The sequence below is a fragment of the Vespula pensylvanica genome, chromosome 3 (assembly GCF_014466175.1).
Source record: "Vespula pensylvanica isolate Volc-1 chromosome 3, ASM1446617v1, whole genome shotgun sequence".
Taxonomy (NCBI): domain Eukaryota; kingdom Metazoa; phylum Arthropoda; class Insecta; order Hymenoptera; family Vespidae; genus Vespula; species Vespula pensylvanica.
Window position 1 is genome coordinate 2782230 of NC_057687.1, and position 14818 is coordinate 2797047.

The window sequence follows — 14818 nt, forward strand, 5'->3', positions numbered from 1 at the left end:
ACTTTAACTTTGGATACACCGGCTGCACGAAATGTCTATCCCGTCGACGAACTGTTTCTCGATCGGGGAGGGTAGATACGTGTCTACCGAAGACGAGAGAAAGAAAAAGAGAGAGAGAGAGAAAGAGAGAGAGAGGGTAAGGCACCTAACGTAATGACTAAGCGATGTGTCGGCATAACAAGTGCCGCTTACAGCCTCCCATGAAAATGTAGAAACAACGTACACACCACCCTCGTGAATTATACCCTACACCACCCTCTACCACCCTCTTACCCTCTCTCTCTCTCTCTCTCTTTCTTTTCTTTTCTTATTGATATACGCAAAGTATTGGAAAGTTCCCAATAACGTAATATTAAAAAAGGAAACTGATTCCGCTTTGGTCCTCAGAATGTCCTGCAGAACCGATGGACGAGGAGACGAAGAATCAAAAGGAAAGAGTTGAGAAGGGAAAAAAGGTTTAGCCCTTCTCCGGGTCAGTGCACTTTCTTCTTCGGCTACACCGTTTTGGTATAGGTAGCTATATGCAGTCACCTTTCATGCCGCACGATTCGATTCTCCCGCGTTCCAACAGAGACGAGAGAGAAAGAGACAGAGAGAGAGAAAGAGACAGAGAGAAAGAAAGAGAGAGAGAAAGACATAGCTGGCGCATTATCACATACGTTAACTTTTTCTACCTCTATTGGCCCGGAGCGAGAGACCGAAAAACGACTGATTAATCGAACCAACACGGGGAACATTCTTGCCTCAGTGGTATAACACAAGGGGAACCAGTAGCACGTATAACAATCTCTGTCTCTCTCTCTCTCTCTCTCTCTCTCTCTTTCTCTCTCTCTCTGTTCCTTCGAACTGAGGCACACCACACCCTGCTACCGCATTCGCGCGGATGTCGGGAGAAGAGACACGAGCCGAGTCGAGAAAAAGTCTGCCAATACCATCGCGCGAGCGCGAGTTCCACCGATCTCGTCGGGTTCGACGAAAACCGGAATGCGTTTCTTAGCCGAGAGGGTCGAGATATGTTCTGAAGTTACAATTAACGCTGTACAATAGCTCGACGTGACGTTGCGCGGGAGGAGGGTCGAGAGGTAGGAGCAAGGAGGGAAGAGAGGGCTAAAAAAAGCTTCCACGAACGTTCGTTCTCTCGTTGATCCCTATTAGGAACTATCGCTACTTCTTTCCCCGTTCCCTCTACTCGTTTTTATTCCTTATACTTTTCTCTCTTTTATCTTTTCTCATTTTTTTGCCAACAGGATAATCGCACCGTCGGCGATCGTTACGAAATCGAGATCGCCTGATCAGATCGATGCTTTCTCGCAAGGACATAATATGTTTTTACCATCTTTTTCTGTTTCTTCTATACATGAGTACGTAGCTATTATTTATATATATATATATATATATATATATATATATACACATATATACATATATATTTATATATCTACATAGATGCATAGGTGTTTTCAATTCGTACGTCGTCGTCTGAAGAAAAGCAATCCGTGTCTCCATTAAACTTTAATTATATACGTGACGTAGGTGTTATTCGATTAACGTCACGCACATGACCTTTCGTTCGTTCTCTCTCCCTCTCTCTCTCTCTCTCTCTCTCTCTCTCTCTCTCTCTCTCTCTCTCTCTCTCTCTCTCTCTCTCTCTCTCTCAATCGTGAGAGTTCTTCGCATGGACTTTGCGAGTTCTTCCGTGTAACATATATGTATATATATATAGATACACATACAGATACACACACAGATACACACACATACACATAAGTTCGCAAACGGTTAGACGCGATTTACCATCTTTAATAACTTCCCTTGGATCCGTCCTAATTAACTTAATAACCATCCTCGGATATTTCGTCGCGGAGGAGACGAGTCGAAGTCATTATTAAAACGTCTCGGCGTGTTTCGCAGATAAAAAGGACGATAGGTCGGTAGTAATACATACAATACTTTGAGAATTTAGTGAAGAAGGTCGTAGATAATCGAGAACACACCAACGCGATTCTCGAAATAATCGCATAAATTCCATTCGACGGTGAACGATTTCGTTCGTCCTCGTTCGGTCGGGTTCACTGATATCCCATGGGTTAGCTTAAAAGTCGTTTAAATAAAACTTGGAACTTTCCTTGGTGTGAGATGAAAAGAGATGAGAATGCCGAGAGATGGTGTTGATGGTGGTTCGACGGAAAAACACGAGATTTCAATTAAAGAGACATGCTTAGTAATGAGGCATCCTTCGATTTATTGGCTCGAGTAGGCCGGCGCCTAAATGTCTGCGTGCTACCTTCTTGAGTTTCCAATGATCCTACTGGTGACTCCTCGCAAAAGACGATGCAAAAGCTTGGGGGAACCTTTAGTAAGGGCCTGCCAACCCAGAAGGCAGCAGCTTGTCCTTCGTCCTAGCTGTCGTCGATCGCGTCGCAAGCACGCGCGTGTTAATATATGGATCTCCGTGTGCACGCGCGTGTGCCTGCCTCCCTTTCTCTCCTTTTCTTTCCTTCCTTCCTTCCTTCTTTGCTTCCTTCCTTCCTTCCTTCCTTCCTTCCTTCTTTCCTTCCTTCTTTTCTTCCTTCTTTCCTTTCTTTCTTTCCTTTCCTTTCTTCCTTCACCATTATGGGCCAACGATATGCACTCTACTCGGACTCTCATTTGCATCCAAGAACCAACAGACGTTTAACGCGAACTGCGTTCTTACTCTTCTCCCTTCTCACCCCCCTCCATTCCCAGGTAGGATCTTTATTATCGTAGCGTAGAGGAAAACGAGGGCTCGTGTCCATTGATAACACTTCACTCGCTTTCTTTATCTCTCCCTTTTACTTTTTCCCTTTTTTTCTTTTTTTCTTTTTCGTTTTTTTTTTTTTTTTCGTTTAGGGAGAACAAAATTCCCTCTTTTGGAGAATTCTTTGCACTCGCTCGCATGCACGCTATAGGTAGGTAAATACGTGTAATATACTTCACGAAGTATGATAGAGGCAAGTAGTTATCCTTCATAAATTATTCGTAAACTCATGATCGAGAGTAAATTACAACGTTCTATGTGTCCCGTAAAAAAGATGTTTCGTTTTCGTAAAATCTTATCTGTTCTCTTTCTTTGTTTTTTTCTTTATATATTTATCCTTGGTATAAATTTTGATTGGAAAAATCAACGTGTTGTATATACGAAGTGATATTTTTATTTTCTTTTTCCTTTTTTCTTCTTTCTTAAAGGTAACCGACAGAAAAGCTACGATAAAAATCGACTTCGACGATAAGCTGCGGGCTACGGGAATATTTTTGTATATCTCTTTATTTCTCCATCGTCATTCCACGATGTATCGTATAATTTTTATCGAATCTTAAATACGATCTCGGAATAACGTCGGAAATCATGGCGGAAGGCTTATCATTATTCCTGCATGAAAAATGATCGGTTTTCACGTTCGCTCGAATTAACGTTTTGGCAATCGACGAACATTACGATTAGTGTGCGCGATGTCGAGCACGATAACGCGTCGAATAAAATAATAAAAGAAGATAAAAGGAAGATCTCTCTACGAGAGTTCTTTGGGACGCGAAAGCACTGCCCGCTGAGCACGATGGATTTCATTTCTCTAAACACAGTCTGGTGTACGCCGTATGGGAGCCTTTTCTTGCGAGAACGAGTGCCCCGTGTTCCCCGAAGGGTTGATAATTCGTCGATTAAATTGAAAACGGCGGAGCTAATTGTGCCGTGGCTGTATTATTCATTGGATCTCCGACGGAGAGAGAGCCGTAAGCGTGAGTTGTACATCCGAATGTAACTTACGAGTGCTATGAGAAAATCACGTAAAAGGTACTCGCACGCTGATTCATCTCTCTCTCTCTCTCTCTCTCTCTCTCTCTCTCTCTCTCTCTCTCTTTCTTTCTTTTTATCTCGGTCTCTCTCTTTATCTGTCTCACTAAGAATATCCCAAACTTCCTCAAATGTTTTTGAAAGATCTGGTTTGATCAGAAAATAAATACCTAGATTGATTATCGTGATATCGTTGAGTCTTATTCGATAGAAACTTTTTTCTTTTTTTTCATAAATATTTGACAATTAATTAATGACTTGCGAATATCGTTTTTATTTCCTATTGAATTATTGATAGTTTTGTAAGATAGTAATAAACTATATTATTGGAATATAAAACGAGCGATAGTTTAATAAAAAGAAATAAGAGTGATACTTTCTAAAGAGATACGAAATATTTAGAATCGAGTCTGCTCTGCGTAAAGATTCTCGCGAGTCTTATTAGAAATTCACTTGAATGAAACGTAGTCGTACGTTGATTCATCCCTCTCTCTCCTTCTGTTTCTCTCTTTCTCTGTATTTCTTTGAGCATTCCAAATTCTTCAAATGTCTTCAAAAAACCTTGATCATAACATATTTAAATGTATTCTCACAAGATGTTTTTATCTTCTTCGATAGAAATTTTTCATAAATATTTGATAATTAATATCTTGTGAATATTGATTCTTTATGTCTCTGATAATATTCTATGATAATATTATAAATAAGATAGATAAATAAATAAGATTTCTCTATCGATAATATTATATGATAATAAACTTTATGAGATACAAGGAAAATAAAAGTTTAGCAAAAAATATTAATGATTCTTACTAAGATGTGATATAGTCTAAGTCTTCTATATTCTGAACACTCTTATGAATATCATGAAAAATTTACATCAAAACGTATTCATACACTTATTCGTTTCTCTCTCTCTCTCTCTCTCTCTCTCTCTCTCTCTCTCTCTCTCTCTCTCTCTCTCTCTCTCTCTCTCTCTCTCTCTCTCTCTCTCTCTCTCTCTCTCTCTCTCTCTCTCTCTCTCTTTTTCTGTATCTATTCAAGTATTCGAAACTTCCTCATATATCTTCAAAGAATCTATTTTAATCTTCTTTGATAAAAATTTTTCAGAAATATTTCATAATTAATTAAAATATCTTTTGAATATTTTTTCTGTTTCTATCGTATTAACAATATTATTTGTAAGATAATATTATTAAAAAGATATAAGAAAAATGAAAAATTATTCGAAAAATGAGAATGACTCTTTCTAAGAAAGTGTTATATACTATATTCTGAATAAAGCAAAAGACTCTCGCGAGTATTACGAGAAATTCGCATGGATAAAACGTACTTGTACGCTGATTCATCTCTTACTTTGTGTCACTTTGAATATCCCAAACTTCCTCAAATGTTTTCTCAAGATATGGTTAGTTTGATTTTATCAGAACATATTTGAATCAGAGAAAATCTCTAAGAGGATTCAAATATTGATTCTCTGAGACGATTGACTCATTATTAAAAATGTTTTATGAATATTCGATTAGTAATGTCATGTAAATAATATTTCTATTTATCACGTAACATTGTTAAACAACGAACCATGTGGTATACGACAAAAGATGAAAGTTTGGTAAAAAATAAAATTGACCTTATCTAAGAAGGTATAAATTAAAATCGATTTTACTTCTCATAAAAGAAAAGTAACACGAATAAAATTTACTCGTACGCTGATTGATCTCTTTTAAATACACATCTACGCTTAGAACTGACTTAATGTTAGAATATACTTAAATCAATTTTTCTTATGTCATCATAAATATTCAACGAATAATTATTATTCTTTTCAACGATCAATTATTTTTCATCGATCTCTTTCCATCGTTGATATTATTAAAGCATAAAAATATATTCGAATATGAGAAAAGGTGAAAAGATCTTTCAAATAGATTAACGAAATGACAAATATTCAATGAAATTGAAATATTTTCATGTGAATATAGGCCAACACCGAAATTTGATCGGAGTAAACCTCTTTAACTAGGTGTCAACTAGTCAGAATCGACTTTACTCTCTGTAAGGAAAGGAGGACTCTCGCGAGGGCACTCTTGTAAGAACTAGAGTACACTTGTATGCGTAGCTTAATCATCGGTATATTCTGTTGGCGAGCGATGCCGCCCACGCGGTCACTTGACCTCCCTACGCCCCCGTATTTCTCAGTTAACCTTATCAACTCGATTCAGCTCGATCTAACCGACTCACGGAGCTTTCTTTCTCTTCCTCTCGTACAAATTCGAACTCGAAAGACGAACTCGCATCTTGCTCTCTCTCTCTCTCTCTCTCTCTCTCTCTCTCTCTCTCTCTCTCTCTCTGTCGCTCTATCTATCTATGTGTACATTCCTTTTTTTTCTTTCTTTCTTTCCTTCTTCATTTATTTATTTTTTCGACACCATAACGTAATCTTTTTTCTTTAAACTTAAAAGAAAGTACCCTAAGCTTGTTGGTGTTGCTCATGCACCCATGGGGAAAGAAAGAGAGAGAGAGAGAGAGAGACAGAAAGAGAGAAAGATAGAGAAAAAAAATATTTCGAAGACACCCCTTCAAACGGAACCCCGTTTGATAGTCAGGACTCCCTAAAGCCTTCGAAGCGTAACTTAGCATACTTTATTTGATTTTTTGTATTGGATAATAGTCTCAGGTAATAGGGTGCCTGCTTGCCGCGAAACTCGCTCAGGAAAAAGTTCGAGTAGGGAACAAATTTTCACGCTCCCACTACTTGCATTAACGAATTTACATTTTTTAAATGGAAGGGTCCTGCACTCACACTTTCTCTTTCTCTATCTCTTTCTCCCTCTCTCTCTCTCTCTCTCTCTCTCTCTCTCCTTTTCTCTTTTTCTTCTCTGGTATTTCCCCTTCTCTACGAGGGTGATAACTCGCGGGCCATTTGTTCGCGAAGAAATGAAACCGCCGCTGACACTGCATCTTAATAAAGAATCGTCCCGGCTCTTTCCTAACGTTCGTTCCCTCTTGAAATCGAGGAAAATATCGGTGTATGTATACGAGTCTTCAATCTGTGAGACATATGTTTCGCGTAATCGTTCTGTGACTTCTATTATTACGAAAAATAAAGAGAAAGAAATAAGGAGAAAAAAGAAAGAAAGAAAGAAAGAAAGAAAGAAAGAAAGAAAGAAAGAAAGAAAGAAAGAAAAGAAGAAAAGAAGGAAGATACGAGTAAAGTAAGAAAAAGAAGAGTATCAAGGGGGTAGTGGTAGTAGTGGTGGTGGTAGTGGTAGTGGTAGTGATGGTGGTGGTAGGGGGATGTGTGTGTATGTGTGTAAAGTTGTTGGCAAGAAAAAGCCGACAGGAGTCCGGGGGTGCGAATCTATACATATTTAATGAGAGCACGCAGTTGTAAAAAAAAGAAAATAAAAAAGGAAAAAAAAAGAAAAAAGAAAAAAGGAAAAAATAAAAAGCAGCTAGCGAATCGCGCTCTCCCAATAGCGAGAGAGTACGACAGATACTTTTATTCAAATCTCATCCGACGGTATGGTAGACGACGACCAGAAATGCTCTTTTTCTCTCTTTCTCTCGCGGGCATCTATATCAAAAGAAAAATACTCTCACCGCCTTTCCCGCATGCATAAACATAATCCCCGCATAATGTATATTTCAAAGTCTTTCTGGCCTCAGAGTCGCTTGTTCATTACTATTAGATTGATATCCACCCCTCTGCAGTTTTACCCTAAACCCACTCGGTGGTGTCCATATCGTAGCTTCTCCCACGATTGATAACCTACTACGATAAGAAGTTCTCGACCCTTCCTTCGATATTTGTCCTTTTTCTTTTTTTGTTTTCTTTTTTTTTTTCTTCTTTTTTCTTATCATCGATTCTATATTCCTATGACATCAATAGATCGTTAATATATAATACTTTGAACACATAATACATGACATAATCGACAATTAATCCTTACACGAGCCGAACTCTTTGATTTATTTCTGTTTCTGTTTTATTTTCTTTTCTTTTGTTCATCCTCTTCTTTCTTCTTCCTCTTAGTTTCTTTATTCTTTAACCATTTCCCGAATAAGATTTTAGAGTATTTTAGTACGGGGTAAATGGCTCGCGATCTATCGATTATAGAGAGAGGATCGATTGGAAGCCAAGAACGCAACGAGGATCGTAAGCCATCGGACGAACGAGGGACCCCTCGCCGATATCAGTAGCCTGTTCTTATCCACTGATCCGCATCTACATTATTAAACTTGATTGGAGGCCAAGGTAATTCCCGCGCGAAAACGACTTGTTGCTTGGCGTTTGCTCGCTCTTCTGGCCGTCCTATAACGGCCATTATCCAATAGGAAAAAAGTTACTCACGAACGAAAGATGGATTAGCGGTGTCTAGCCGCTTGAGAGAAAAGCTTTTAAGTTCTTCTTCTTCCTTTTCTTTGCTTTTTCTTTGTTTTTTTTTTTTTTTATCGTTCAACGTCGAATTGATCTCTGTCAACCCTCAATAAAAGTAACCTTTATTGAAATAAAAAACAAAGTGAATATAAAAACGACCAGAAATAAATAAACGAAAATAATTAAAATAAATCAAAATGATCGGTTTAACGATCGATAAATTTTCTCAAATTAATTCGAGAGAGAGAGAGAACATTAAATTTGTTATACGTTGTTTCCGCTACAAACCTGCCCCTCGCCCTTCCCCCAATTAATTAACACTTTCAATCCTTTGATCATCAGTGACATTGCTTTCCCACGTTCGTTCGAAGAAAGAAAAAAAAAGATTCGTCTTCTCTTTACGCCGTACTGTTAACATGAATCTCATCGAAATTAAGCCCACAATGTTGGAAGACCTGTTATAATATGTCGGAAAAGAACGTGAGGCTGTCTTTTCGATAGTCGTCGGTCAGGTCAGTGACGTCGAATATCGTCGAAATTCGCGTGCATATCGAGCAGAAAGAGTGATCTTGGGGACGACGATGACGACGAAGATGCTTCGTTGGGAGAAAAGAAGATAGAGAGAAAGTGAAAGAGAGAAAGAGAGAGGGACAGACAGAAGGAGAGAGAGGGATAGAACGGACCAAGGGCCGCGGGCAAGTTGTATAATATGAGCACGCCGCGCCGGAGTTTCGGCAGGCTATAATCAATTCTGATTGCAGTCCAGCATCGCAGCGCGATCCACTGGCCGATAGCCGAGAAAAAAGTCTGGGCTTCCAACTACCGGGCTGCACGGTGGTTTAACCGAAGAATCGAGAGAAGAGGAACACGAATGGAAGTGGAGGTGGAGGTGGAGGTCGAGAGATGGAGGGAGGTAGGAAGGAAGGAATAAGAAAGAAAGAAGAGGGGAAGATGTCTTCTAGATGTCTGATGCTCGCGTATGTACGCTCTGCTGTAGGCTGGTGAAAGAGGAGAAAAGGAAAACAACAAAAGAGAAGAAAAAGGAGGAGAAGAAGAAGAAGAAGAAGAAGAAGAAGAAAAAGAAGAAGAAGAAAAGGAAGAGGGGAAGATCTGAGGATGAGGTAAAGGTCGACGATATTCGTCCGGTGTGATGCCAGAAGAAAATATTATTTATTAAAAGAATTCCAAACGAGAAAATCTGCTGAACTATGGAAAAAGATAAGAGAGGAGGGAGAAAGAGATAAAGAGAGAGAGAGAGAGAAGAGTAAAAAAGAGATAGAATTGAGAGGGGAGTAAGAAAGAGGGTGTAAGTCGCGACTCGGTGTTGGCAAGAGTTGCCCTAGTCCACCGATTCTACTTCTCCAAGAAAAGTATTGTATATGTTTACACGCACATACATATACAATACGCAGACGAACATGTATGTATATATATATATATATATATATATATATATATATATATATATATATATATATATATATACTATCGAGCTGCGTACAAGAGAAGCGACGTCCAGCCGATAAAAACGCAAGCAAGTTATTTATCGGTTGGTCAGCGGCAGCCAGCCTGGCTCTGAACGAACTCCTGCGCTCCTTCTTCTTCTTCTTCTTCTTCTTCTTCTTCTCCTTCTTCTTCTTCTCCTCTTTCTCCTCCTCTTCCTTCTTCTTCGTCTTCCCACCCTCTTGCCTTTACCGAACTATCTCCCTTCTTCGTCCTACGCGTATATAGAAAGTATATATATCCAAGTATATGTATATGTGTATGCGTTCACGCACTTGACTCAGCATACATTCCAAAACTCTTCTCTTATCTTCTCCCAGAAGCTTTTTTTCATTAACATACTATATAATTTAACATTGTTGATTGCCAGCAAGAGGACCTTGCTACCGATACCTATCAAAGATCGCAAGAAGGCCCTTGATCTTTGATCACCCAAAAGAATTTCTGATCGACCACGATGAAGCATCTTCTCTCTCTCTCTCTCTCTCTCTCTCTCTCTCTCTCTCTCTCTCTCTCTTTCTTTCTCTAACGAGAAACGACAGCAACCTTGATTCACTGTCGCTGGAACAGCAACAGCAACGACTGCTTCTACTGCCCGTGTGCTTCTTACTATCCCTTATGTTCGCGCGCGTCCGGCCCCATTAGTAGTTGGCTGAGCCATCATTCAATAACTCTCTCAATGCCTGTGCGACCGTACTTCCGTGCTCGAAGACAGATGCACTCTCTTGTACCGATACTAATTACCACTTGTTTGCACATCAGGTGTTCAAAACTCTCTCTCTCTCTCTCTCTCTCTCTCTCTCTCTCTCTCTCTCTCTCTCTCTTTCTCTCTTTCTCTTTCTATCATTGCGTATCGATCGTTTATCTTGGCCAAGATACTTTCGAAATATCTTACTTATCGTTAGAATCAACAAAGTTACCGTTTAAAGTACAGAAAGTTATTTGGTTACACTTATTATATGATAACTTTTTTTACGGTAAATATCTCCTCAGTTATATTATTCAATAAAAAGTTTTCATAACTCATGCCGAAAACGTTACGAAATAAAACGTTTCAAAATCTGAGAGACTTTCTCCATAGCGTAGCTGTAGATACGTGTATCAGTTAGATCAGTATTACCTACTCGAGCAGGTTTTCCTGGTTTAGAAGTTAGAACTTTTTAATGTCACCGTAGTGAAATGTATAACGGTGAAACGTCTTAAATGCTGGTTTTTAATAAATTCGTACAAGTCAGAGAAATATATTTATGTTCCTTTTTGTTTTAATATATCGAACGAGTTTGCCTAAGTCTTCCCTCGGTTAGTCTTTATGTTGGTACGTACAAGATGCCCCGTTTCTACGTCACTGTATTATAATTAACTGCAATAGAAGACACCGTGCGCTGACCCAGTTGTATGTACGACCACCTATCGCAAGTGAAATGACCATTGCCGAGTTGCATTGAACGTTACTAAAGTAGACTTCTATCAATCTTTCTAACCTGAGTGTCCTTCAAAATGAACGCGTAAAGAACGCGAAAAGAACTTTGCCAAGCTTCCCGCCGGAACGACTGATCGCTAAGTAACGAATTAAATAACCGGCAACTCACTTAAAGCGACTCGTGAAACAGTCAACGACATTTCCGGAGGTAGAGACTATCGTTCGTGTCAAGGCATAGGATTCGAGATTGAGAAGACAACGTGTTAAGGACCGAGGACAGCAACAAGTGTCACTTAACGTAGTGACGTTTCAAATTTCGTAACATTCTGAATAATTGATCCGATTAATTGAATTATTGAATCTTCCTCCAAAAAACTAAAATGTATTCAAATCGATCGATTTTACTTCTCCCTTAAACTCTCTCTCTCCCTCTCTCTCTCTCTCTCTCTCTCCCTCTCTCTCTCTCTCTCTCTCCCTCTCTCTCTCTCTAATTATCATAAATAAAATGGTTGAAATAATTACGTTTCGATAATCGAGACCATTCATAGCTATCGATTTTTCTTCTATACAATCTCTGTTACAAAGTAAGGGCTACAAAGTAATATATCGGAACTCGATTGATATTAATCCACATGATACGGTACGTTAAATATTTAACAAGAACACATGCTCCGATAAAGACCGAATCAAGTTCTTTACTCGAGTTCCACGAACCTGCCGTCAACTAAGTGCTCTGGATTTATATAAACAAACATTTGAAATATACAAACCGATAAGCGTCCAATAGAATGTATAGAAAAAGAAGATATGCGACGAACCTGTAGTAGGGGAAGCCCTGGTGAACGTGAAGATCCATGGGCATCGCGGGGTGTGTGGCCCCGTGATGATGAGCCGCAGCCGGTGCGTACTCGCCTGGCGCAGCCAGAGGTGGCTGCATCATGCCAGCGGCGGCAGCCGCGTGGTGCCCTGCCAGCATGGCACCCCAGTGAAAACCTGGAGCACCTGGCATTGCCGACGGGTGATGATGATGATTGTGATGATGATGGTGATGATGATGATGATGAGCAGGATGACGATGATGTTCCAGAGAACGTTCCTCTGGTGTTACTGATACCGTCGCATCTCCACTGGTATTTCCAGCAGCAACAACGGCAGCAGCAGATACAGCAGCACTTCCGGATCCTGCAGCAGCAGCAGCACCGCTTCCGGCGACGCCGCCGCCGCAGCCACGGTGCATCAGCCAGGCCTCCACCACGAACGTCGAGCCTCCTCCTCCTCTTCCTCTTTCTCTTCTTCTTCTTCCTCTTCTTCTTCTTCCTCTTCGTCCTCTTCTTCCTTTTCCTTCAACTTCTTCCGCGTCGAAATCACCACGAAAGCCCTGTTAAATTCTACCCCACTTGTTCGCCTCACCTATCCCTCCCTTCTTATCGCCCTATCTCCCTCTATCCCTTTCTCTCTCTCTCTCCCCCTTTCTCTCTTCCTTTCTCTACTTCGATCTATACCTCGTCGCACTAAAGTCGAGCCTTACTCGACCCTGATATCACCCTGGTGGCGCGTCGCGATCGATCGATCAACCGATCGATCGATCGCCCGATCACTCACCATCGCGAGTTTCATTCCTTTATTAATAACGACAACATGTCCTCACTGATAACAATAAATAAAACAACACAAATTTGTTTTCAACGAAATATAACGATCGGGAGACACTCGTCGTACTTTTTTGATAAGTAGTCACCGATCAACGCGATAAACGATATCGAACACACGAAATCACACGAGGAACAACAAAGACGATGAGGAGTCCCACGGAGATCTCCTCTCGCGAGAGCTGCTGCTGCAGCCGGACGGAAGCGCCGGAGAGTGCTGGCGTAGCCTTTAGCTCGGCCATGAATGACGCGCCGTACTTGGAGCTACGCCGCGAAGGCGGAGCTTCGTGCCGACCACGTGACACCTTCCGCCTCCTCCGCCCCCACCATCGTCACCGCCACCACCACCGTCACCATCACCACCCTTCTTCGCGCCACCACCACCCTTTGTACCACCTTTCCTTCGATCGTCCACTCGTGAGCTCATCGCGAATCTCAAAGACTCCTACACGTGGTTCATACAACTAAGCTTTTCTAGCTATTTTCAAAGAAATCATGTCTTTCGTTCAGTAGAACGTCTATCTATTATATTGACTTGGAGAACTACCAAGTCTACGAAGTAAAAAGTCAGTAAGCGATTCGTTTACTTCGAAACTGACAATTTTCAACCTCGCAAGTAATATCCACTCAAATAACAAAATTTACATACTATCCCTTCCTAACGATTCTTTTTTTATTTCACTCAATAGACTTAAACAAAGAGAAAAATCGACACACGGCTCGACTTCTTTGAAATTTGACACTTCTAGAATAGACGAGTGATTCTCAAAAAGAAAAAAGAAGAAAACAAAATTAATGTACGAATTGATCTCTTGTATCCTGACATTCCTAAACTCGATCAATGATTAGCAAATAGTAAAATCAACATTATACTTGATTCCTTGAATTGGACTGTTTTAGATTAGCCAAAAAATAGAACGATGCTTAGCAAATCATAGAATACAAAAATATACAATTTGATTTTTTAGTGCATGCCAATCAGATTGTACAAATGATCCCAAAGAAGCAGAATTAACATACCTACATTTCTTAGATCTTGACAATCCTAGACTCGGCAGATAATCAAAAAATCAGTTTGGACATAGACAAGACATATAATACAAATGATTCTTTTCTTATCCCGCAAAAGAAGGGACTATAAAACTTGCGAAGCGCGATCGTTAAATCAGCAGGTTGCGCACGCCTTAGCAGAAGCAATAAAAAATTTAATCAAAATGCCCTCTTGGTAATTTACAGTTCTTGGCCCTTCCCTCTCTCTCTCTCTCTCTCTCTCTCTCTCTCTCTCTCTCTCTCTCTCTCTCTCTTTCTCTCTCACTCTCTTTCTTACATTCTCTCTCAACCCTTTCGTCTTCTACGAAGGTAAAACAAGGGTGGTGGGGAAATAAGCGAAGCAAAGGACAAAGAATCGGAGGAGCTACGGAGAGAAAGAATAAAGGGTGAAGAGAACCCCACAGGAGTCATAGAGGCGAGTCAGTTGAGGGCAGGCACGTAAACGAAAAAAATAATACATCTTGTCTCAGCTCATTTGCCGGCGTTAACGCGCACTCGCGTATAACCTCCCCTCGTTCTACTTTTCTCTCGTAAATTACAAATTAGTGCTTTGCGCGAACGAGTCGTCTCGTTTACTCTCCTTCCCTTTACAATAGCAACGCTCGTCTCAAATTTTTCTATTGATAATCATCATCGATAAAGAAATTATATACCTTTTTTAAAATTTTTATAAACATTTCTTTTTTTAATTCAGGTATCTTCTTTATCATCTTATGATCTCTATCATCTTTTACAAATATAATAATAACTATTAAAGTGTCTCGAGTAACATCTATATAAAAATTGTATTCACCTCCTATTTTATGTTATATCAATTTTGTATATTATATAAAAAGAAAGAAACTTATCTCGATTCTCGAAAGGAAAAAATATACGATTTTGGTCACTCTTGTGATCATTTTAATCGCATTTTTGCGTTTTTATTTGTAGAGATCGAATAAAAAGAAGAATCGAGAAAATTTGGAAAAAGAAGTAGAAAATTTTCTGATGGAATGACAAATGGG

General features: G+C 39.8%; 1 protein-coding gene across 4 annotated transcripts in view; it reads right to left on the reverse strand.

Moving 5' to 3' along the window:
* LOC122627571 (protein trachealess) overlaps nt 1-13011 on the reverse strand; it is an 88167-nt gene extending 75156 nt beyond the window's left edge. For all 4 annotated transcript variants that reach the window (XM_043808781.1, XM_043808780.1, XM_043808779.1 and 1 more), the window contains exon 1: nt 11934-13011. In XM_043808781.1, coding sequence (XP_043664716.1) covers nt 11934-12352 — 419 coding nt within the window. In that variant the 5' untranslated portion in view covers nt 12353-13011. The remainder of the gene's footprint in view (nt 1-11933) is intronic.
* Nucleotides 13012-14818: the final 1807 nt, after the last annotated feature.